This window comes from Plectropomus leopardus, chromosome 19 (assembly GCF_026936395.1).
Source record: "Plectropomus leopardus strain MGB_pleo_1.0 chromosome 19, ASM2693639v1, whole genome shotgun sequence".
Classification (NCBI taxonomy): Eukaryota; Metazoa; Chordata; class Actinopteri; order Perciformes; family Serranidae; genus Plectropomus; species Plectropomus leopardus.
In genome coordinates, this window is record NC_142194.1 from 8,498,060 (window position 1) to 8,516,931 (window position 18,872).

General features: G+C 40.6%; 1 protein-coding gene across 5 annotated transcripts in view; it reads left to right on the top strand.

Annotated features, from left to right (window-relative positions):
• The window catches only part of rnf157 (ring finger protein 157), a 28,007-nt gene extending 9,324 nt beyond the window's left edge, over positions 1-18,683 (top strand). The window contains exons 4-20 of one of the 5 annotated variants that reach the window (XM_042507772.2): positions 505-654; positions 1,810-1,927; positions 2,044-2,110; positions 2,198-2,241; positions 3,309-3,356; positions 3,519-3,590; positions 3,751-3,910; positions 4,775-4,887; positions 4,983-5,215; positions 6,057-6,159; positions 6,340-6,448; positions 9,716-9,930; positions 10,022-10,084; positions 10,175-10,223; positions 13,693-13,803; positions 14,803-14,837; positions 16,389-16,527. In XM_042507772.2, the coding sequence (XP_042363706.1) occupies positions 505-654; positions 1,810-1,927; positions 2,044-2,110; positions 2,198-2,241; positions 3,309-3,356; positions 3,519-3,590; positions 3,751-3,910; positions 4,775-4,887; positions 4,983-5,215; positions 6,057-6,159; positions 6,340-6,448; positions 9,716-9,930; positions 10,022-10,084; positions 10,175-10,223; positions 13,693-13,803; positions 14,803-14,837 (1,690 nt within the window). In that variant the 3' untranslated portion in view covers positions 16,389-16,527. Of the gene's footprint in view, positions 1-504; positions 655-1,809; positions 1,928-2,043; positions 2,111-2,197; positions 2,242-3,308; positions 3,357-3,518; positions 3,591-3,750; positions 3,911-4,774; positions 4,888-4,982; positions 5,216-6,056; positions 6,160-6,339; positions 6,449-9,715; positions 9,931-10,021; positions 10,085-10,174; positions 10,224-13,692; positions 13,804-14,802; positions 14,838-16,388 lie in introns of all 5 variants that reach the window. The other 4 variants (XM_088070020.1, XM_042507770.2, XM_042507773.2 and 1 more) reach the window with 4 other exon arrangements.
• Positions 18,684-18,872: the final 189 nt, after the last annotated feature.

Sequence of the window (18,872 nt, forward strand, 5' to 3'; positions counted from 1 at the left end):
TTTCAAAACTAATTATTTATTTTTTATTTTGTCATTATTTGTATTCTTGTTTTGTCTTGAATGTATTTTTATCTAGTTATTTAAATTATTAAATATTTTTAATTTTATTTAATTTATTAAATATATATATATTCTTCATTATTTTTCTGTCTCTTATGCATTGGTCTTAAATTGTTACATTGCTGTGTTTTTAATTTTTCTGACATTTCTGTTGTTTTCACAGTCCACATGTTTGATTGATCGGTTGACAAAAAATATGGAGAGCTATTCAAGAAATGACTTCGGATGTGTTCATTACATGACTTTAAACAATGAATCAATCCACCTGTTGCAGATAATTTCTCTGTGATTATTGCGGCTTGGAGCACTCTAACTGGATTTCATGCCTGTTTTATAAATGCACACTCTTTATGACTCCAACCAGAGTAAATGGAGTTTGGATCTTGCACAGCTTTCTGTTTCCTTCTTTAAAATCATCCTAATCTCCTCTTTCCCGACCCACAGGTGCAGCGAGGACCTGAAGCTGCCGGGTGACGAAGCGGCAGGGAAAAACAGGGCGTGCTACAACGTAGAGTTCACCTTTGACGCCGACACACAGGTGGCCATAACCATCTACTACCAGGCCATAGAAGAGTTTCACAATGGAGTGCCAGTGTAAGTGGAAGCATGCGTCCTGGTGAACAAACAACACTGGATGCATGTAAATAAAAATGATAAAATACACTAAAACAAAGAACTCCTGCACACTGTCACTCACACTTTATTTGGAACAAGAACAACATTTCAGTGCAGAATATTAGTAATATTATTGTGCTGGAGTTCTTTGTGCGATGATAATCGGCCCATGGTCTTCTCCTACGCACCCTCTGACCCTCAGGTGTGCAGAAATTTTGCTTTTTATTGGTAAAATCTAATAACTAATGACTATATCAGTAAAATTGTTTGTGTTACTCTATGTGTATAGACTCCGATGTCTTTAAATCGCAGCTTTATTAATGTGCCTGCTGATTTATCACTGAACACTCAACTGTCTGCAATCAAGAGACTGCACTCACCCGAGACGAGCACTAATTACTTCCACTGAAATGTTGAAAATGCGTAACATTTATTTTGGCATAATATTATCAAGTAGCTTTGCACTGGGAATGCGACGCATCCTTAAAGACTTTATTGTGAGATATTCACTGTGACGCTGTTTTCTCACGATGGATGCGCTAAAGTTGAAGTGACATAATCTGTCGTTAGAGAGAAAAAGTCAAATCTTGCATCTCTAGTAAATATCAAAAGAGGAAAATCTGTTGCTTTTCAGTCATCAAAAACAGAAATAGAAATATAGGCTTGTATAGAAGAGGGAAAAAAACAACATTTCCATAAATATATCATGCAGACACTCATAAGTCATTCCAACATGGTCTTACATATCTCATTCATATCATGTATATATTATACATCAGTATTTGCATATCTTGCATAAAGAGCCACCTGTGATTCCAGCGCTGCTCCTGCAGGGTCCAGGAGCTTCCACATCAGAGAATAAAACCTTTAACCCCTTGAAACCTGAGCAAATTGGCTTCAAAAACATGTAACTTCAGAAGACATTAGCTGAAATGAGCAAAGAATAGGTAAAAAGTAACAAAAAATTACCTGACAGTTAGCACACACAAAAAACATTCTCTCTGTCTCTTTCTCTTCTTTCATCCGCTTGTCAAACTGCAGCAGGTATAACCGATCACCTCCTGATATTGATAAGCTGAGTGATCTATCGTTCACCCGCATTTTGTCTGTTGACTGTCTGTGTGTCCCCTGCAGTTACCTGCCTCAGGACAGCTCTCTGCAGTCTGAGACGGTGCACTTCAAGAGGGGAGTGTGCCAGCAGTTCTGTCTGCCCTCACACACCGTCAACCTCAGCGAATGGGCCGACGAGGAGGTAGGCAGCTCGCGTCTGTCCGCTGAATACTGAAACGCGCCTGTTCGAGGCTGAGCTGCTGCGAAAACATTTTATACACAAGGTCAGATAGATATCAGCTTTGTCTCTGTCCTCAGCTGCTGTTTGATATGGACAAAGAGGTTTTCCCCATGGTGGTGCAGGCCGTCGTAGACGAGGGGGAAGGTGAGTTTATCCCACCGACGGTCTGATGTTGAAGTTAAGCTGCAGAATTTAAAGCAAAGACGTGTCCGCTGTGTTTTGTCTTTGCAGAACATTTGGGCCACTCTCACATCCTGCTGGCTACGTTTGAGAAGGTAAGAAAGACGCTCTGTATCAGAGAAACTGTGCCAGGCATGATGTGTTTGCAGGAATTTCGGTTTTCAACAGAGATTACCAGGGTGCTCAGATAGAGATTTTTTTTCCGTAGCTATTTTGATCATTGATAAATAGTTTGAGTGAATATTTTAATTATAATATGGATAATGTGCTGAGAATATGATACAATGCAATGTATAAAACTAGTATGTAGTTAAAAATATAAATATGCGTGCAAAGCTACAACAATGAACAACAAGATGCACATAAGCAAGAATAGAAATAAGAATATGTATAAAATATACATGAACTGACATCAGCGTAAAGACAAATGCTGCTGTGTGGTGTTGAAATAAATCTCGTCTTGTCGGGGAATCATCACACATGAGCGAAATTCATTCATTCTTTTATTCATTAGCCGTAACCGCTTATCCTCTCAGGGGTCGCACGGGGCTGGAGCGTATCCCAGCTGACACCCTGGACAGGGGACAGACTCTCACAGGGCCGACACAGAGACAGACAGACAGACAGACAGACAGACAGACAGACAGACAGACAGACAGACAGACAGACAGACAGACAGACAGACAGACAGACAGACAGTCACACTCACGTTCACACATACAGCTAATTTTAGAGTCACCAATTAAGCTGCATGTCTTTGGCCTTTGGGAAGAAGCTGGAGAAGTCAGAGAAAACCCACACTGACACAAAGAGAACATGTAGACTCCACACAGACAGCCCCCCCCACCCAAAATTCAAATCCGCCCCCAGCCCACCCTGCTCAAGGCTTACCTTATATTAGATAAAACAATTAATAGCCGAAATACGTTGTCTCATGAGTGCTCATTAGCAAGAACTCCGATCCCTTGTTTCTTTTGGGAGAAGATTCAAAACTGCTCTCTGATGTCAAACATGCACATGCAGGAACAAAAGAAGTCCTCTACACCGAGTGACAGTTCAGTCAAGTGTCGGTCAAATATAAACAATGCATATGAATAAAAAATAAAGGGACTTTTTGGAATACATTAGACAAAATATTCAATAACTGTTGCTTATTTGACAGCACATGGACGGGAGTTACTGTGTGAAGCCTCTGAAGCAGAAACAGGTGGTGAGTACACCTTCTTTTCTACTGTCTTCCTTTATTGTAACTTTTTTTTTTTTTGCGTTTTTGAAAGACAAAGACATACCAAAGCTTTATTTCTCTCTTGAACATCACGCCTGATCCCACGAGACCTGCAGCCTTTATTTTTCGCTGTGTTCCCTCTCCCAGGTGGATGGAGTGAGTTATCTACTGCAGGAGATCTACGGGATCGAGAACAAATACAACAGCCAAGAATCAAAGGTAAGTATCACACGACAGGCTTTTCTGTCTGATCATCTTTGAGTGCGTCACAATTGAAACGGCAGTGCAGCAAAATAAATCAGTGTAACTGTCAGGCTGTAGTTGGCTGGATGACTCTTTGTTCCTACCATTTAACTGTTTGGGTTTTTTTTCTCTCCAGGTTGCTGACGATGAGATCAGTGACAACAGTGCAGAGTGTGTGGTGTGTTTGTCGGATGTGCGAGACACACTCATCCTGCCGTGCAGACACCTGTGTCTCTGCAACGCCTGCGCCGACACTCTGCGCTACCAGGCCAACTGCTGCCCCATCTGCAGACTGCGTGAGTTCCAACCAACGATGACGAATTTCTTTCCAAAATGAGAAAATGATTTACTTTGATACAAGCTGCCTCCCAAGCAAAACCTGGATCGACATCACTCTTCTTATGCTGCATTCACATGCCTTTCACTAGTAATTTAGCCAAAAAAATGTGGTGAAAAGGGTGAAGAAAAATGATATTATTAAAAAAATCTGCAGGAGAAATGTCTGTAGAACCATATTTGGAACGATCATAAATTAATATTTTTAAAATGATTTTACAGAATTGTTAGAATTTTAAGCACCTTGTATTTAGGTCATTTCCTTGTTTTTTGTGTTTTTTATTTCCAGCTTTACTGTCTTTTTTTGTATGCTAATTTGAGGTAATTGTCTTGTACTTTTTAATAATTACTCAATTCGGGTCATTTAATCTCTTTTAAGATAATTTTTTGGCTTTTTGCCTTAATTTGACAGGACAAGGGGAAGCAGAAAAGGGCAGGTCGTGAGGGGATGACATGCAGCATTTTATTAAAATTATTTAATTTGCAGAATGTTAAACATTGTTGCCTGGCAGGAATCACAGTTGAAGTTTTTTAGACAATTAAAAGAAGAAGTGCACTTTTTTTTTTTATGTCTGCCCACTGACAGGCAAATTCACAAAAGAGTTGCACAATTTTGCGGCAGTTAAACCTGCACAAGGAAGACAAAAAGAAAGCCTGTAGTTGTTTTAGAACCTGCTAACGCTGAAATGCACTGGTAGTTTGTTTACCTAAACGCTATATCTTCAACATCATCTCGGCTTCAAAAGACATCCATGTAAATGCCGTAATATTAGATATACAGAGTTTTTTAATCTCTTTTTATTGTCATATGTTGTTCCTTAAAGCATTCAGAGCTCTGCTGCAGATCCGAGCCATGAGGAAGAAACTCAGTCCTTTGTCACCCACCAGCTTTAACCCCGTCATCACTTCACAGACCTCTGACTCGGAGGAACACTCAGTAAGACAGAGCTGACACAAAAAATAACACATTAAATATAAAAAAAATTACAATAATTCCCAGTAATCTCACCAGTGTCCTCTCCTGGTCTGCAGGCGTCGGAGCACATCCCTCCAGGCTACGAGGTGGTGTCTCTCCTGGAGGCGCTGAACGGCCCCCTCAACACCTCCGTTGTGAATCCTCCCCCTCTCCACTCGGGTCCCAGCCACGTCTCCGGAGTGCTGCCTCCGTACAGCAGCGAGCCTCACCCGGCGCCGGCCCGCTCGCTCTCCCCTCTAGACCACTCCAACTCCAGTCAGGGACTCAAACTCAAGAAGAGCGGATCGAAGTGAGTCGCAATGATGGGCAGAGTTTGCTTTTGTCACTTTTTAGGCCGATCTATACTCTTTTCACGTACGAAAATAGATTTATAGACTGTCACTGCCCTCATACGCTACAGTGCATCCTTTATGTTGCCATGGATACAGCCAATAGAGGGCAGATTTCAGATTTTCTGAAAACATGACAAAGGTGAAGGAGGTCATAATAATGTATCTTTTAACAGAGACAGGGTTACAGATGGCGGTGGTCTGTGGACCCATTAATTCCTAAAAAAAAAAAAGTGACCATATGGTCGTGCATATTTTATTTTCTCAACAAACACTTATTTACATTTTTCAAATTACTGTATACCAAAGTTTTTTCATGTGCCCCCCAGTTAGTGCCCCCAAGGGTGACGTTAGCCATGGTTTGAATCACTGCTATAGTCTACACTCTTATTGTTATATCTCGAGTATGTCTAAATAAAGAGAAAGTTTATGCAAAAAAAAAGCTGCTGATTTTGTGCTACAGTTTCCAAAAATGATAAAGAAGAAAAAAAACATAAGGTATGGACGGCTATGTTTCCATACACAATCTAAACCTGTGTTTGCACTCAAATTTACATTTGTCTAAAACTATTTTTTTAGTTTTTTGTGCCATTGTTTTTTTTTTAATCTCATTTGGAGCATAAAAAGAAAAAAAAACTTTTTAACTGGCTTTTTAAATAGAAACAGTGTTTCTCATTATAACCTCATCCTGCTGACATAAATGTTTTTTAACTGTCCCCGTGTTGTTACAGTTCGGGTACAGGTGCATTAAACCCACTCCTGTTATTTCTGTCTGAAGCTCGATTTTTATGTTTATTTTAGGTCACTTTCCCAGAATTCCTCTGTGCTTCCTGAAGAGGAAGATGAGAAGTCTTGCAGCGAATCAGAGGCGTGTCGCCACAAACTCACCGTGGACCAGCAGGAGGTGTGTGTGTGTGTGTGTCAGTGTGTGTGAGGCAAACAAAAAAAATACATAATTATTCTTCCCGGTGTCCAGTATCGTCAAATGCTGTGGATGTGTGCGTTTTTTGTTTGTGTGTTTGTGTTTGGAGGATCATGTGGCGTCTTGAGCTCCTCTCTTACCGCCGCTCTCGTTGTTTTACAGAACGGAGTGACTCCAGACAGCGAGAACCTGACTCTCTCCTCGTCTGGAGCCATCGACCAGTCGTCCTGCACGGGAACACCGCTCTCCTCCACCATCACCTCCCCTGAAGGTACACACACAGGCACGCGCATACACACACACACACACACACACACACACACACACACACGTTTGTCTCAACCTACTTACCCTAAACAAGGGGACACCAGGGATGCTTCTAACAGCGAGACGGTTTTAACAGCACCACTTCCACCGAGAACGAATGACCTAAGAGTCATGTTATCCATTTCTTGTTTAACCACTTCCTTACTGACCTTGAATGTGAAATTTCATAACTGCATGAAAAAGTATGCAGATTTTACGGTAAAAAAAACGGATTTTCAGGTATGAGAGTATTTTTTTTTTAATATTTTAAATTTTGTACTGATACTGTTGAAGTTAGAATAATGGAACTTGTTTAAGATTAAAGAATACTGTCAAAAGGCCCAGACACACCAAACTGATATCAAAGAACTAGCGGCAACGAAGGCCAACTATTGATAAGCGGAGGCGACCACTGTCTGTAATCGACATTCAAAAAAAACAGAAAACCGACTGTACGAATTCAAGATGCCAGTTAGCCCGACTGAACATGATATTTATTGTGCACTTGTGAACAGCAACACAAACAATTAGGAACTGTGTCTGCTGAAGAGCTCAATGGCTAAAAACATAAACGTACCTAATATGACAAGTTTTTTTATTTTTTTATCTCACTCCCTCTTCACTTAATCCTTAATTTGCTTTCCTCACTTCTTTTTCTCCTCTCGTGCACTGAGTTGAACTGCCGATCAGAGTGATCAACCATCTCCTCCTTCCATTCAACATGATGAATCAGCCGAAAAATAGCTGACAAGGGCCAGCTAGTGCCAGTGGTGCGAGACATGTCAAAAACTTGTGTGAAAGATGCTTATCTATGGCTGACAGATTTTTTATAATTTTTAATTTTTCACTCTTATCGTCACAACTTGGCCCTGTAGTGGGGTAGTTTGTAACAACAGAACTCCTTGTAATTGACATCAATTCATTAATTTGGAGATGGAAAAATAAGAAACATTGCCAAAATTTTGTAGACAAATAAAGGGTTATTTGTGTCAAAATCTGAGAGCTCTAATGCAAAATGTCTGCAAATCATAGGTGCTGAGACAAAAAACATTTTACAGTCATCCGCAGTCTCCTCTAATTCTAGTCTTAACTTTCAAACTGTCCTTTAAAGCAGTGAGGACAAACACAGGCCCGCACACACACAGAACCAAATTCTGGAGTAGCACTGGAACAATGAATGTTGTTGTTATTTCCTATATGCAAAATATATGTTTATTTTTTCATGCTTCATACCGTATATACTGTAGTAGATGCTCATAATGTACTGAAGCCTCTTTCAAACACACTTCCTGTTAGATATATGTGATTTTTACATGTCAGTCTTACGTCTTCACTTTAATGTGAAAGCCTCAGCAGCAGTCAAGGTTGCACCTTGCTCATAAATATTTTCCAACTTAAGGCATGCCAAGGGCGAAAAACTTAAAAAGGCCTTGAGTCTGTTTCTGCAACAGACCTAATAAGATTTCTGTATCACTTTCAGCGCGGCACAAGTCTGAATTTACTGTCGGATTACCAGTCTTTCTGAGGACCTCACAAAAACCTTACAATGCTTGAATTCATTCATCTAAAAATAAGGCCTTAATTGGCAATAAAGTGTCTTAAAATCATTTTTCAAAAGTCTTAAAATGCTAAGAAACTAAAAGTAGGATTTTTTGTATTGTTTTTTTCTGGTGTTGCACCGTAAAATCTCAAACTAACTGGAAACATCTGTTAAATTTTTTTTTTTGTTTTTAAGCCCCTCTCCATATGAGTATTAAAGCAGTGGAATAATCCCACTTAAAGAGTGAGACACACAAATTAAATGATAAAAATCACCAATAAATGCTAGGTTTTTCCCAGTTCTAACCAGATATAACTTTTTAAGTGGACCAAAATGCGTAATGTTTTATATTGCAATAAACATTTTAAAAAAAAAAATTGGTTCTTCTTTTTCAGTTTTGGTTATTATAAAATTGGTTTTAAATTTCACCCTAGGTAAAGGTAAAACCTGCAGAGAGAGAGAGAAATTGAATCTCATTCTGCCTTTCAACATCTTTCAGTCTTCATCTCTTAAGAGTATTAACATAAATAAAATCTGCTTTATAAACAATAAGAAACTGTGAATGAGCCCTTTTTAAGAGATTCATCTCAGTCTATAAAAACTATTTTCACAGTGCCAGCAGGGCGGAGGAGGTTACAAAACCTCCAGACGCTGCATGGAGCATTTTAACATAAATAAATCGTAAGCTTTTAACACCTCCGCATTTTACATTCGTGCCACTGGATCTGATCTGATGGGAAATCAGCTGGATGACTTTTCAGCACAAAACAGGAAGAGAGGGCTGTTGTTCCAGCTGGAATAAAAGGCTCAATGAAACAGTCGCTTCAGACACGTTTATCCTCTAATACTAAGCTAATCGTGGTGTTGTTGGCTTCCATGTCGTGCCGCTGACAGAGGAGTAAAGTTAGGACTAAAGTTAGGCAAAAGAAACCAGGATACTCTGAGCTTTAGACCTAGTTCACACATTTAAGGGGAAAATTAGAAATGTCACTTTTTCTGTGTTTTGACCTTTTGCTCACATGCAGACTGTGTTTTATGGCTCTGACGCACCAAGCAGACTGACGGCTATCTGTCAATATTTGGCCGTCGGTGAGCGTCTGTCACTTTTGTTTTTGTGGTGTGTGCTCCTTTGTGACCTGGTTTTTGGCTGATTCAGCGTGATGAATCAGCGGCAGAGACGCCGGGACTCGTTGGTGCGAGAAATCACTCTGATTTTCAGTTCAGCTCAACATACGAAAAGATAAAAGGAAGTGAGGAAAGCAGCGTTTCATGTCATAGTGCCAGACGTATTAGCCAACTCTGTGGAGTGGGCGGATTCAAAGGTCTGCACCCTGGAAAGTGCTGGGAGGCATATTTTTGCACTTTAGACAGAGTCAGGCTAGTTTTATGCTAAGTGATGCTAATCAACCTCCAGACTTTAGCTCCACACTTTGTGCACAGAAATGGGAGTGTTATAGATCTTTTCGTATAATTCCCAGAAAGATGGTGAGTTACTGTAGCGCTTCCTTCCTAAAAATTTCTTCTTTGCCCATTATTCTAAAAGAACAATAATCTGCATTTTGTGCTGGTGGTAGTTCTGTGAGAGTAGGGATCACTTATTTTAATAAATGGTGGAAATCTGACTGGGCACCAAAAAAAAAGGTCGTTTGACCCCGAGCCCGCCCGTGATGTGTGTCTCCGTGTGTCTGTCAGACCCAGTGAGCTGCAGCCTGGTCCAGTCAGTGATGTCCATGGCCTCGTCCCACTCGCAGCACTCCCACATCAGCACTGACACCATGTCCTCCATGTCAGGGTCCTACCTGGCCGGGGCCGATGGCGAGCCCGGGGGGGACGAGGGGGGAGACGCCGAGGGCGAGGAGAACCAGGACGCCACCATGGAGAGCCGAGGACCATCGCAGCAGGACGGGGTGAGGAATCTATCGATGTCGAGATGGATGGAGGTGAAATTTGGCAAAATCCTGAATTTAATTGTAAACGTTTTGTCTCCTAATTGGACAGGAGTTTTCCCAGGAGCCAAAGGAACAAAACTACTCAGTGGCTGTAGAGGAGCAGGACTCAGAGGTGAGAGCACAGCAGTATTTATGCTTCTTGTTTTATGTATTTATCTAACTTTTACAAAGTTTTACAAAGCTTTTTTTCTGTTTTCTTCAGGGAAATGACGTCACTGAAGAGGACTGCTCCTCGCCATCTAATGGAAAAGGTAACTATGGTGACCATTGCTCACCTTTCACCTCAGACCCCCCCCCTCCCTTTGCATTTTGTTGCTCTCAGGCCATGTAAAAAAAAAAAAAAACAAAAAAAACACCCTTTCATACAAACTAAGGAAGGAGTGGTCGATCTAAATATGTTTGCTGTCTGTAAATTTTTTTTAATCATGGCTGAGTAATGACAACCCTTTCAAAATAAAGGGTTTATATGTCAGACATGTCCTTTAGATGGGCAGTTTCTTTCAAATTGCACGAAACGTTGGCTGAAACCACCACGACATGCAGCATCTGGACTGGAGTGAATGGCTTCTCATGCAGTTTGTGTGCACCAGAACCTCGGTCTGCTTCACAGTAAAGTCTCAACTCTCCTTATTAAAATATTGTCACTGACTGTCCCAGTGCGGTCTTTACCTGTGGTCACAAAACTGGACTGTATGTGGCGAAGACCGGCTCCCCAAATCTGAATCATTGACTCCGTTATGTCGTAGACTGTGACCACACAAGACACCAGAAAGCCCAAAGATACCGTCTGAGTCCCACCGCAGGAAACAGTCCTTTCACTCCTAATTTGTGAAGAGATAGACGGGAACATTAACTGCCTCAGGCTGTGTACTAACTCAGAGACTGGATCCTCCCAAGTCTGCATTTCAAAACCGAGTACATCATAACAACAGGCCCTTTCCAATTCAAAGGTTTCTCCAAATCTTTTAGAGAAATACAAGTTTGTTTGTTTTTTAGATTTATATCACGTTTCAGCTCATTGTTTAGATGTCCAGTGGCATGTCCAGACTTTTTTTCTGCCAAAAAATTATAGGTTTTGTGAGTTTAACAGCAAACGTGATGAGAAAATGACTCTATACTTCATTACTCAGCACAGCTCTGTCAAAAGTGCCTTTAAATAAATAAGTATTGTACTAAAAGAGACCAAACTGATATCAACCCTGCATCTTTCAGATAGAGGATCCAGCTTCTGAATGATTACACAGCTGACAAGTCCGACAGTGAAAAGTGTCTTGGAGTGACTTTTGTTTATGTGCTTCCCCTATTTTTCCCCTATTTCCTTATTGGTGAATTTTATAACCCGTAATCAAGTAACCGGCTACAGCATCGACGGATTCGGAGCATCCATTCGTTCGCAACAGGAAATGAGCATGCACAGGCGTCGTGTGGTGTGCAGATGAGGTTCTGCTGCGACTGGCTTGCATTTGCATGATTTGCCCCTCTGTGTTTCTGTGTATGTTTGTGTGCATGTTTATGTGTGCCTGTGTATTTACTGTATGTGTATGAGGTTTAATATTTACGTGTTTGTGCTCCAAGAAAAGCTCTGCACCATTCGCTTTTTAGCTGCTGCATCATGAAGTGAAGGCTTCTTCTGCCATCTGTGTGTGTGTGTGTGTGTGTGTGTGTGTGTGTGTGTGTGTGTGTGTGTGTGTGTGTGTGTGCCCGCATGTGTGTGAAAGAGAGACTGATGGAGGACTAAAGAAAGTGTTGCTGTGGTGTGAGAGTGTGAGTCAATGACCAGTAAGGCTTGAAGTGAAAATAACAAGGTCACCCTCATAAGGAAACAGTTTGAAACTTGTAAATGTAAATTAGTTTCTCTGTGGATTGTGTGTGTGTGTGTGTGTGTGTGTGTGTGTGTGTGTGTGTCTGTGTGTGTCTGTGTGTGTGTGCCACCTGGGGCCAGACTGAAACAATCTACCTGTGAGTTACCGAATGACCTTTCAGTTCTTTAGGAGCCGAGCGGACCTGTGCTGCCTGACAGACTGTGAATGTGCACACGCGCTGTAGGATGTGTGTTTGCATCTTGTGCACCAGCAGCACTGCCAGACAGCTTCTGTATGTGCCCTGTCTGTGTCTCTGTGCTGAGCTGCCAATCATCCAGTCATCTTCTTCCTCATTAGCACACACACATGCTGCATACACACACACACACACACACACACACACACACACACTCAGGCTTGCTGCAGGCATGAGGCACTTGATGAAACATGTCAGTATCTGTTATCTGGCCATGCTGGGAAAGGCAGAATTGTTAGTATAAATTGTCTGGATCAGCTTTTTTCCTCTTTTGTAGGCTTACCTAATTAATGAGAAAATAGACACAAAATCAGACAATCATTCACTCCAGTGTGTTGTGATTCAGTTTCAGAAAACACTGCATTAAGTGATGAGAGAAAAAAAGAAAATAAATGAGAACCAAGTGGCAGTTTTGAAATAAAACTGCAGGTAATTGTAATGATACAAGTCTGGAGGTTATGTTAAAATTTGTAAAATTCATGGAAAAAAACAAAATATAACATAAAATATAAATTTATGGAGTAAACATGAACATTTTTTTTATTTGTCATTTAATTTATATTTATTTTATATATATTTGTTTATAATTATATATGATTTTTTAATATTTTATGTATTTTCATTTATTTATATTTTAATTTTATGTTTTAAAAAACTATTTTTATCCTTACTTTAATTATTTTTATTTAATTGCAGTTAATCAGATTGGGGTGTGTTAAAAATCTGCACATAGAAGAAAAATTAAAAAGTGGGAAATGTGGAAAAAATATGGTTTACGTTCTTATTATCAGGGTATCTATATATTTCACTGTATGTCAGGATAAAATGTAATTTCTGGAAAATCTTTAGAAGAACTGTTTATTATTATTTTATTGTGTTGATTAAAAAAATCATCACACTGATGCAAAGATATAAAAAGCACCACACACTTACCATCACACATTGTATATCACCTCTTTAATTAAAAAAAAAAAATGTGTAATTGCAATTTTAAAAGCTGAATTGAATTTTTTTTAAATTGTGTGTATGATCACTAGGGTTGCAAATTTTAAGCACTTACCTTAATCGGTTATTGGTAAAATGAACACTTGATTCACTGATTAATTATTATTTGAAAAACAGTAATCTGAATTTTTTTTTTTTTATGAAATTCGAATTTTGGATATGAATTTATGAACACTGATGAAAATTTGTTCATATTCACATCAAGATCAAGAAATTTCCGCTTTTAATTTCAAAATTTAATTTATTCTTAGTTTTTTAATTCAGAACAAATAAATGAAGATAAATGGTTTTCAAAGTAAAATATTTCAATGCTATGAATTCAGTGGTCTTTTAAGGTCAATGTTAAGGCTAATTAAAACACTTATGTCTCATATTTGCTTCCATAAACGTCTGCCTAAGACACTGAGGATCAGAGCAAATGAGCTGATTTTGTTGTCCCTAAGACTGTGTCCTTGATCTCTGACGTCTACGTCAGACTCATGGTGTTGAAATGCAGAAATATTCTGTCATTTGTTATTTTAATGATGCCGTTCCAGCATGGCCGACCTCACCCCTCCACCTCTGACACCCTCCTCTCACCCTGCCTGTCCCCCCTCCTCCTCCTCCTCCCCCTGCTGTGCCTGGCTGCTCTTGTTTGACCTTTGCCCTCGCTTGCAGGTGGGCGGAGCAGGTGTCCAGAGTTGGCCAATAACAATCAGGGCGTCGCCCTCTGTGACACGCCCTCTTTGGGGTTGGATAATGAGCAGGCTCCCGACAGCCGATTCGCCGGTGAGTGGCAACTTCTCGAACATGGACCGATGAGAGCTGAGGACTGGGCATGAGAGTGAGGGGGGGAAGTGAGGACGATGAGCGGGGGTAGCACAGAAAGAGTGCATGAGTCAGAAGAAATAAGGATTTCTGACACATTTACTAACACGCTGATGCAAATTAAAGCTAGAAAGAAACGATAAAAACAACATAAATGCTTAATTTAGCAGCAGTTAGTGACTATCATTGCCCAGCATGAAGATCCGGAGCCTTCCTTCTTCTCTTCATCCCTACCCTTTGGTGTTGTGGTGCTTCATGGCTTTTTCAGTAGCGGATAGCTGTGCACTTTCTCCCTCCTCTCCCTCCTTTAGCTCCAGCCCTGGTGTGTGCGTGTGTGTGTGTGTGTGTTTGTGTGTGAGTGCATCGTATCGTGCGTCTGACGAGCGCTTTCTGCATGCTGGTGTTTTCTCCCTGTGTGTGCAAAAGAGAGAAAAGGTCCATCCCAGAGTTTGAAGTTCATGTTCAGCGTCTGCCAGCTCCGAGCCGCTTTGCCAAAACATCTGCAACTCATTCTCACGGCCCTCCATCCTCCCTCCCTCCCTCCCCTCGTCCTCTCCTAATCCTCCTCCCTGCTTCCTAACACTCGGCGGGCTACTGCGATGAGAGCTAAAGGTGTCAATCTAGATTTACTATATTTTAATGTTTTGGTCGTTTAACAGTTTCGAGTTCAAACTTGCTCCACAGCCTTTAGCTCTGCATCCGTCTCGTAGCCCTCTTAAACCCCGATTTCATCCCCTCAGACCCGACATCACGCCTTTGGTCTTTTATGGTGGATGGTGTGACATGTTTTCTCTTTCTGTGTCGTAAAAGTGTTCTGTTATCTCTCTGTTTCTCTCCTTTTCCCCACCGTCATTCTTCACATCTTCTGCTGTCTTCCCCTGGACTTTTTTTCCTTCCTCTCTGTCTCTCTCTTCTCTCCTTTGTCTCTTTTCCTTCTTTCGCCTTCTTTCGGATGGACAGATGAGGAGTCGTGCCCAGTGCACATTGAGGACTAGGTATGGAGTAATGGCTAGATGGTAGCTCAGACTCCGGGGTCATATATTGTAGTTTGCATGCACCAGAACAATCTTTTTTTTAAATTTGCATTATAAGATCTGACAAAAAATACAGGAAACTAATTGTCTTAATAAAAGTCGAATTAAATGTATAGACTTTACTATTTTTTTTGTTCAAGAAGGAAATGAACACAGCATGTTTGTTTGTTTTAAGGCTGTTCTGTTTCTGATTCTCTCGTACGTTATATTTTCTGATTGCACAGTAACAGTTAAGGTGAGGCAGCTTTCACTGCTGATGTTATTCATTATTCATATTCTCTGTGGTCAAGACCTAAAAGTATCAATAATTGATTTTATTCCCCGGTTAATAATTACCGTTATTCCCTGCAAGTCAGGACCATGATGGTTTGTGAGTGTTTGAGTTGCTTTTAACTGAAGTGACCTTCATTTCAGGACACGACTGCAGTGTAATGCACAGTGAAGAAATGTGCAATGTGTGATTATCTTGGATCCAAATTACAGCTGTATAATATGCAATTTCTACAAAGTTTTGTGCAGATGAAGAAAAGTAGAGCATCCTGTCCTTTTGCAAAGGAAAAAGACAGCCAGTCTCAGTTTTAAGGATGATAACTGATCATGTTTTATCCAGATATGCGTATTGATCATTATGCTGCACCGAGAGAGTCCAGGATGCTGGTCTCCAGACTGCAGATCCAAACAAGACTGCAGGATGAGTCAGCAAATATGTATTAATAATTTACAGGATGAGAAGAGAGAGGGAGTTTGATCCATAAATACTCAGAAATGCTTTCTGTGACACGGATTTTGACATACATCAAAAAGTCCAGGTAAAACAAAATCAGTGATTTCTTTCTCAACACATCATACATAGCAGAAAATATTTGTTGAAAACATGAAAAGACTGAAAGCACAGGCGGCTTCCTTAGCAACCACAGTAACCTCCTGACCTGTGCTCTCACCTGTTTTATATTTTTATGGAAATATGTTTGTTTTTATTATAAAATCCCAACTTTATAAAAACCCAAATTGCAACTTTTGTCTTTTAAAACTAACGACAAAAACTAAGGAAAAAAATGACTTTATTCTTGTAATAACCGTATGCTCGAAATTTACCCTTTTCTTTTCTTTAACATGGCCCTAATCCTCCAATCTAGGCATGAGGGTGAGTTGATGATGACTAAATTGTCATGTTTAGATGAATTATCCCTTTAAGCTACATGCTTCATCATTTATTCTTATGATGCAATGGAGCGAAAAAGAAAAGCCTCTTCTATTTGTCTTTTTTTTCTTAAAAATTAGTTGCCGATCAATGGGTATTGGGCTCTTGAAAGCAAAACTAACCATCCCCGCTTTTGGTGTTGGGACATGAATTTACAGCGGTGAAATACAACTGTGTCCTGAGACGTTTGATGAAATGTCTTTTGGATTTACATCATAAACCTCTCTGTCTCTCCTGTCTCTGTCTCTGTCTTTCTCTCCGTGTCTCCCTCTCTGTCTCTTTTTTTCTCTCTCCCTCTCTTTCTCCGTCAGGTCTGATGTATCTTGGGGGTTACCGGCCTGTTTTGGAGCCCCTCCCCCACCACACCTCCACCAGCAACATCAACCTGGAGGAGCAGGGGGCCGAGAACCGGGACGGCCAGAGTCCCAAACATCCTCGCCGCGGACCACTCATTGTGTAACACACCCAGACAAACACACACACACACACACACACACAAAATTACACAGACTTCTCCGTCCGGAGTCAGCTCTTCTTACCCTGCCATAGCGCTGCATCGCTGGATACTGTCCTCACTGAGCAGGGAAACCCCACCTCCGCCTCCATCCGCCTGAACACCTCCTAGATTGATTGCTGGAAACTCCTCTCATGTGAAAGAGGAGGAAGAGGAACAGAAGGACATCACATCTGTCGTCTGTGCACTTTTATCTCACAGGACATTTCTTTGCTTTTTGTCTGTGACCTAACTTGTGGGATTGTTTAGCCGACCGCTACGTTATTATTTATTACTGTAGGTTTAACCAATCAGAGCTGTGTATTGTGACACTATGCTGCTCCTCTCCTCCGTTTTCCTCTCCTCTATTACCAGCCAAACAGTCAGGGGCTACTGTGATCGGCAATCGGATTTATTACTAATGTACTTGTAATTCTTCTCTCTTATAAACTGTATGTTGAGTGAGTGTTGCGGGCACGATTTAAAAAGTCAGCTCACACCGGACTACCTTATAGCAAAGTGCTGACTCCTCTCCTCTGATCAGGGAGCTCTCGTCTCGCACGCAGCTTTCGACCTCTGCTGATGTTTTTTCCTCTCATTCCCGCCACGATTTTTCAACCTTGTGCTGAGTGCGAAGCGGTTGGACTCGCGAGGTTGGCGGAAGAGCCAAGAAATGGCGGCCAAACTGAACAGAAATTGACTGAAAAATTGTCACACCGAATGTGGATCTCTAAGAAGGGGAATGTACGAGACATTTGAACTGGAATTAAACTCAAACTTTGAACTTGTTCTCCAAACACACACCACGCCATCCTCTCCTGCAGCATCACCTTAGCATGTCAGTATTATCGTAGTGCAACTGGAAACCAACACGTACCACCAAGCAATAAAGAGGCTGAAGCTGCATCTCCTTTTTCTCCTGCAGGAGGACGCTCATGTGCAGTTCAAACAAAAACTGTGTTTGCACTGGCCTGTTACATTCAATGTTATTTTTTATTTTAATTTTGCCATTGTAAAAGGATTTATTGTTGTTAGGAGTCGACCGATATTGGTTTTTCAGGGCCATTACGATACTGATTATTAGTAGTTAATGAGATAACCAATATGCATTTACAATGAAAATGTCAATATTTCGACAACTTCAACACAAAACTTTATTAAAATGCCTTTCGCAGATGTTTAATCAAAACTGAAATAAATGAATTAAATAAATAAATAAATAAATAAATAAAAATAGCTTTAGTTACTCCCATGCTGACACTTTATTTGCACTTTTAAATTAATTTTATTGGAGGTCATTGAAATAAAACACAGATACAGATAATGCAAAATGCCAAATATCAGCTCCAATAATCGGCCAGGCCAGTAATCTGTCGACCCCTAATTGTGATAAAACATCAAACAGTGAATCTGAGATTTAGGCCATACTGTGGTTAGCTGGCATTTTCCTCATCTTCATATAATTCTCACCCTGACGAGCCCTATCCTCCTCGTTTGTGAAGCTTTTAGTTTTTGGGGTTTTTTTGTATAACTTTAATGTATAGCTCACCTGTTGTCGATGTTCTCCGTTCCCGTGTTTTAATTTGTTGCAAAACACTGTGTCGTTTGTTAGAATGTGGATGAAAATATGTGAAAAATTTGTTTACACACTCGCGCACACATGCGCGCTCACGAATAACTGAAAAGGGACAATATCAACATTTAATGCACTATTAGCTGTTTCCTAGACGACACACTTTGCGGTGCATGAGGCGATAGTAGAGTAAGCATGTTAGTCTAGGTCAGCCCGCACCCTCCTGTAGAAAACTTGATGATGGATCACTGCACACACAAAAAGCCGGACCATATCCTTCTGCAGTGTTATATATCCGTTGCTGGCTCCCTTTTCCTCGGCCCGAACTGTTCGGGTCAAGAGGACTGCACTACTATATCCAAGCTGCAAACAGTCACGTGATCACAGTCCGAATGTGTAGATGAAGTCATTCTCTGGCACCAGTCGCAGAATGATATCAAAGGAATGGGTCCGAAATCTGTACGACCCTCACTTTTCTAGAACTATGAGTGAAAACGTCAAAGAAAACATCAAACGGATAATAAAGTTTTTGCAACTAAACGCTCACTGAGTGATTTCCTGTTGATTTTTAATGAGAAAGATTCACCAATCAGGGCAGGGTTTTGTTTCAGTTCAAAACACAAAAAAAACAAGTGACGGCCTTTAATTTTTTCAACCCTTAAACACCTGGACTGTCAGTTTTCTTGTGCTGCATTTAGATGCCTTTCACAAGCATTTTAACCCGTGAAA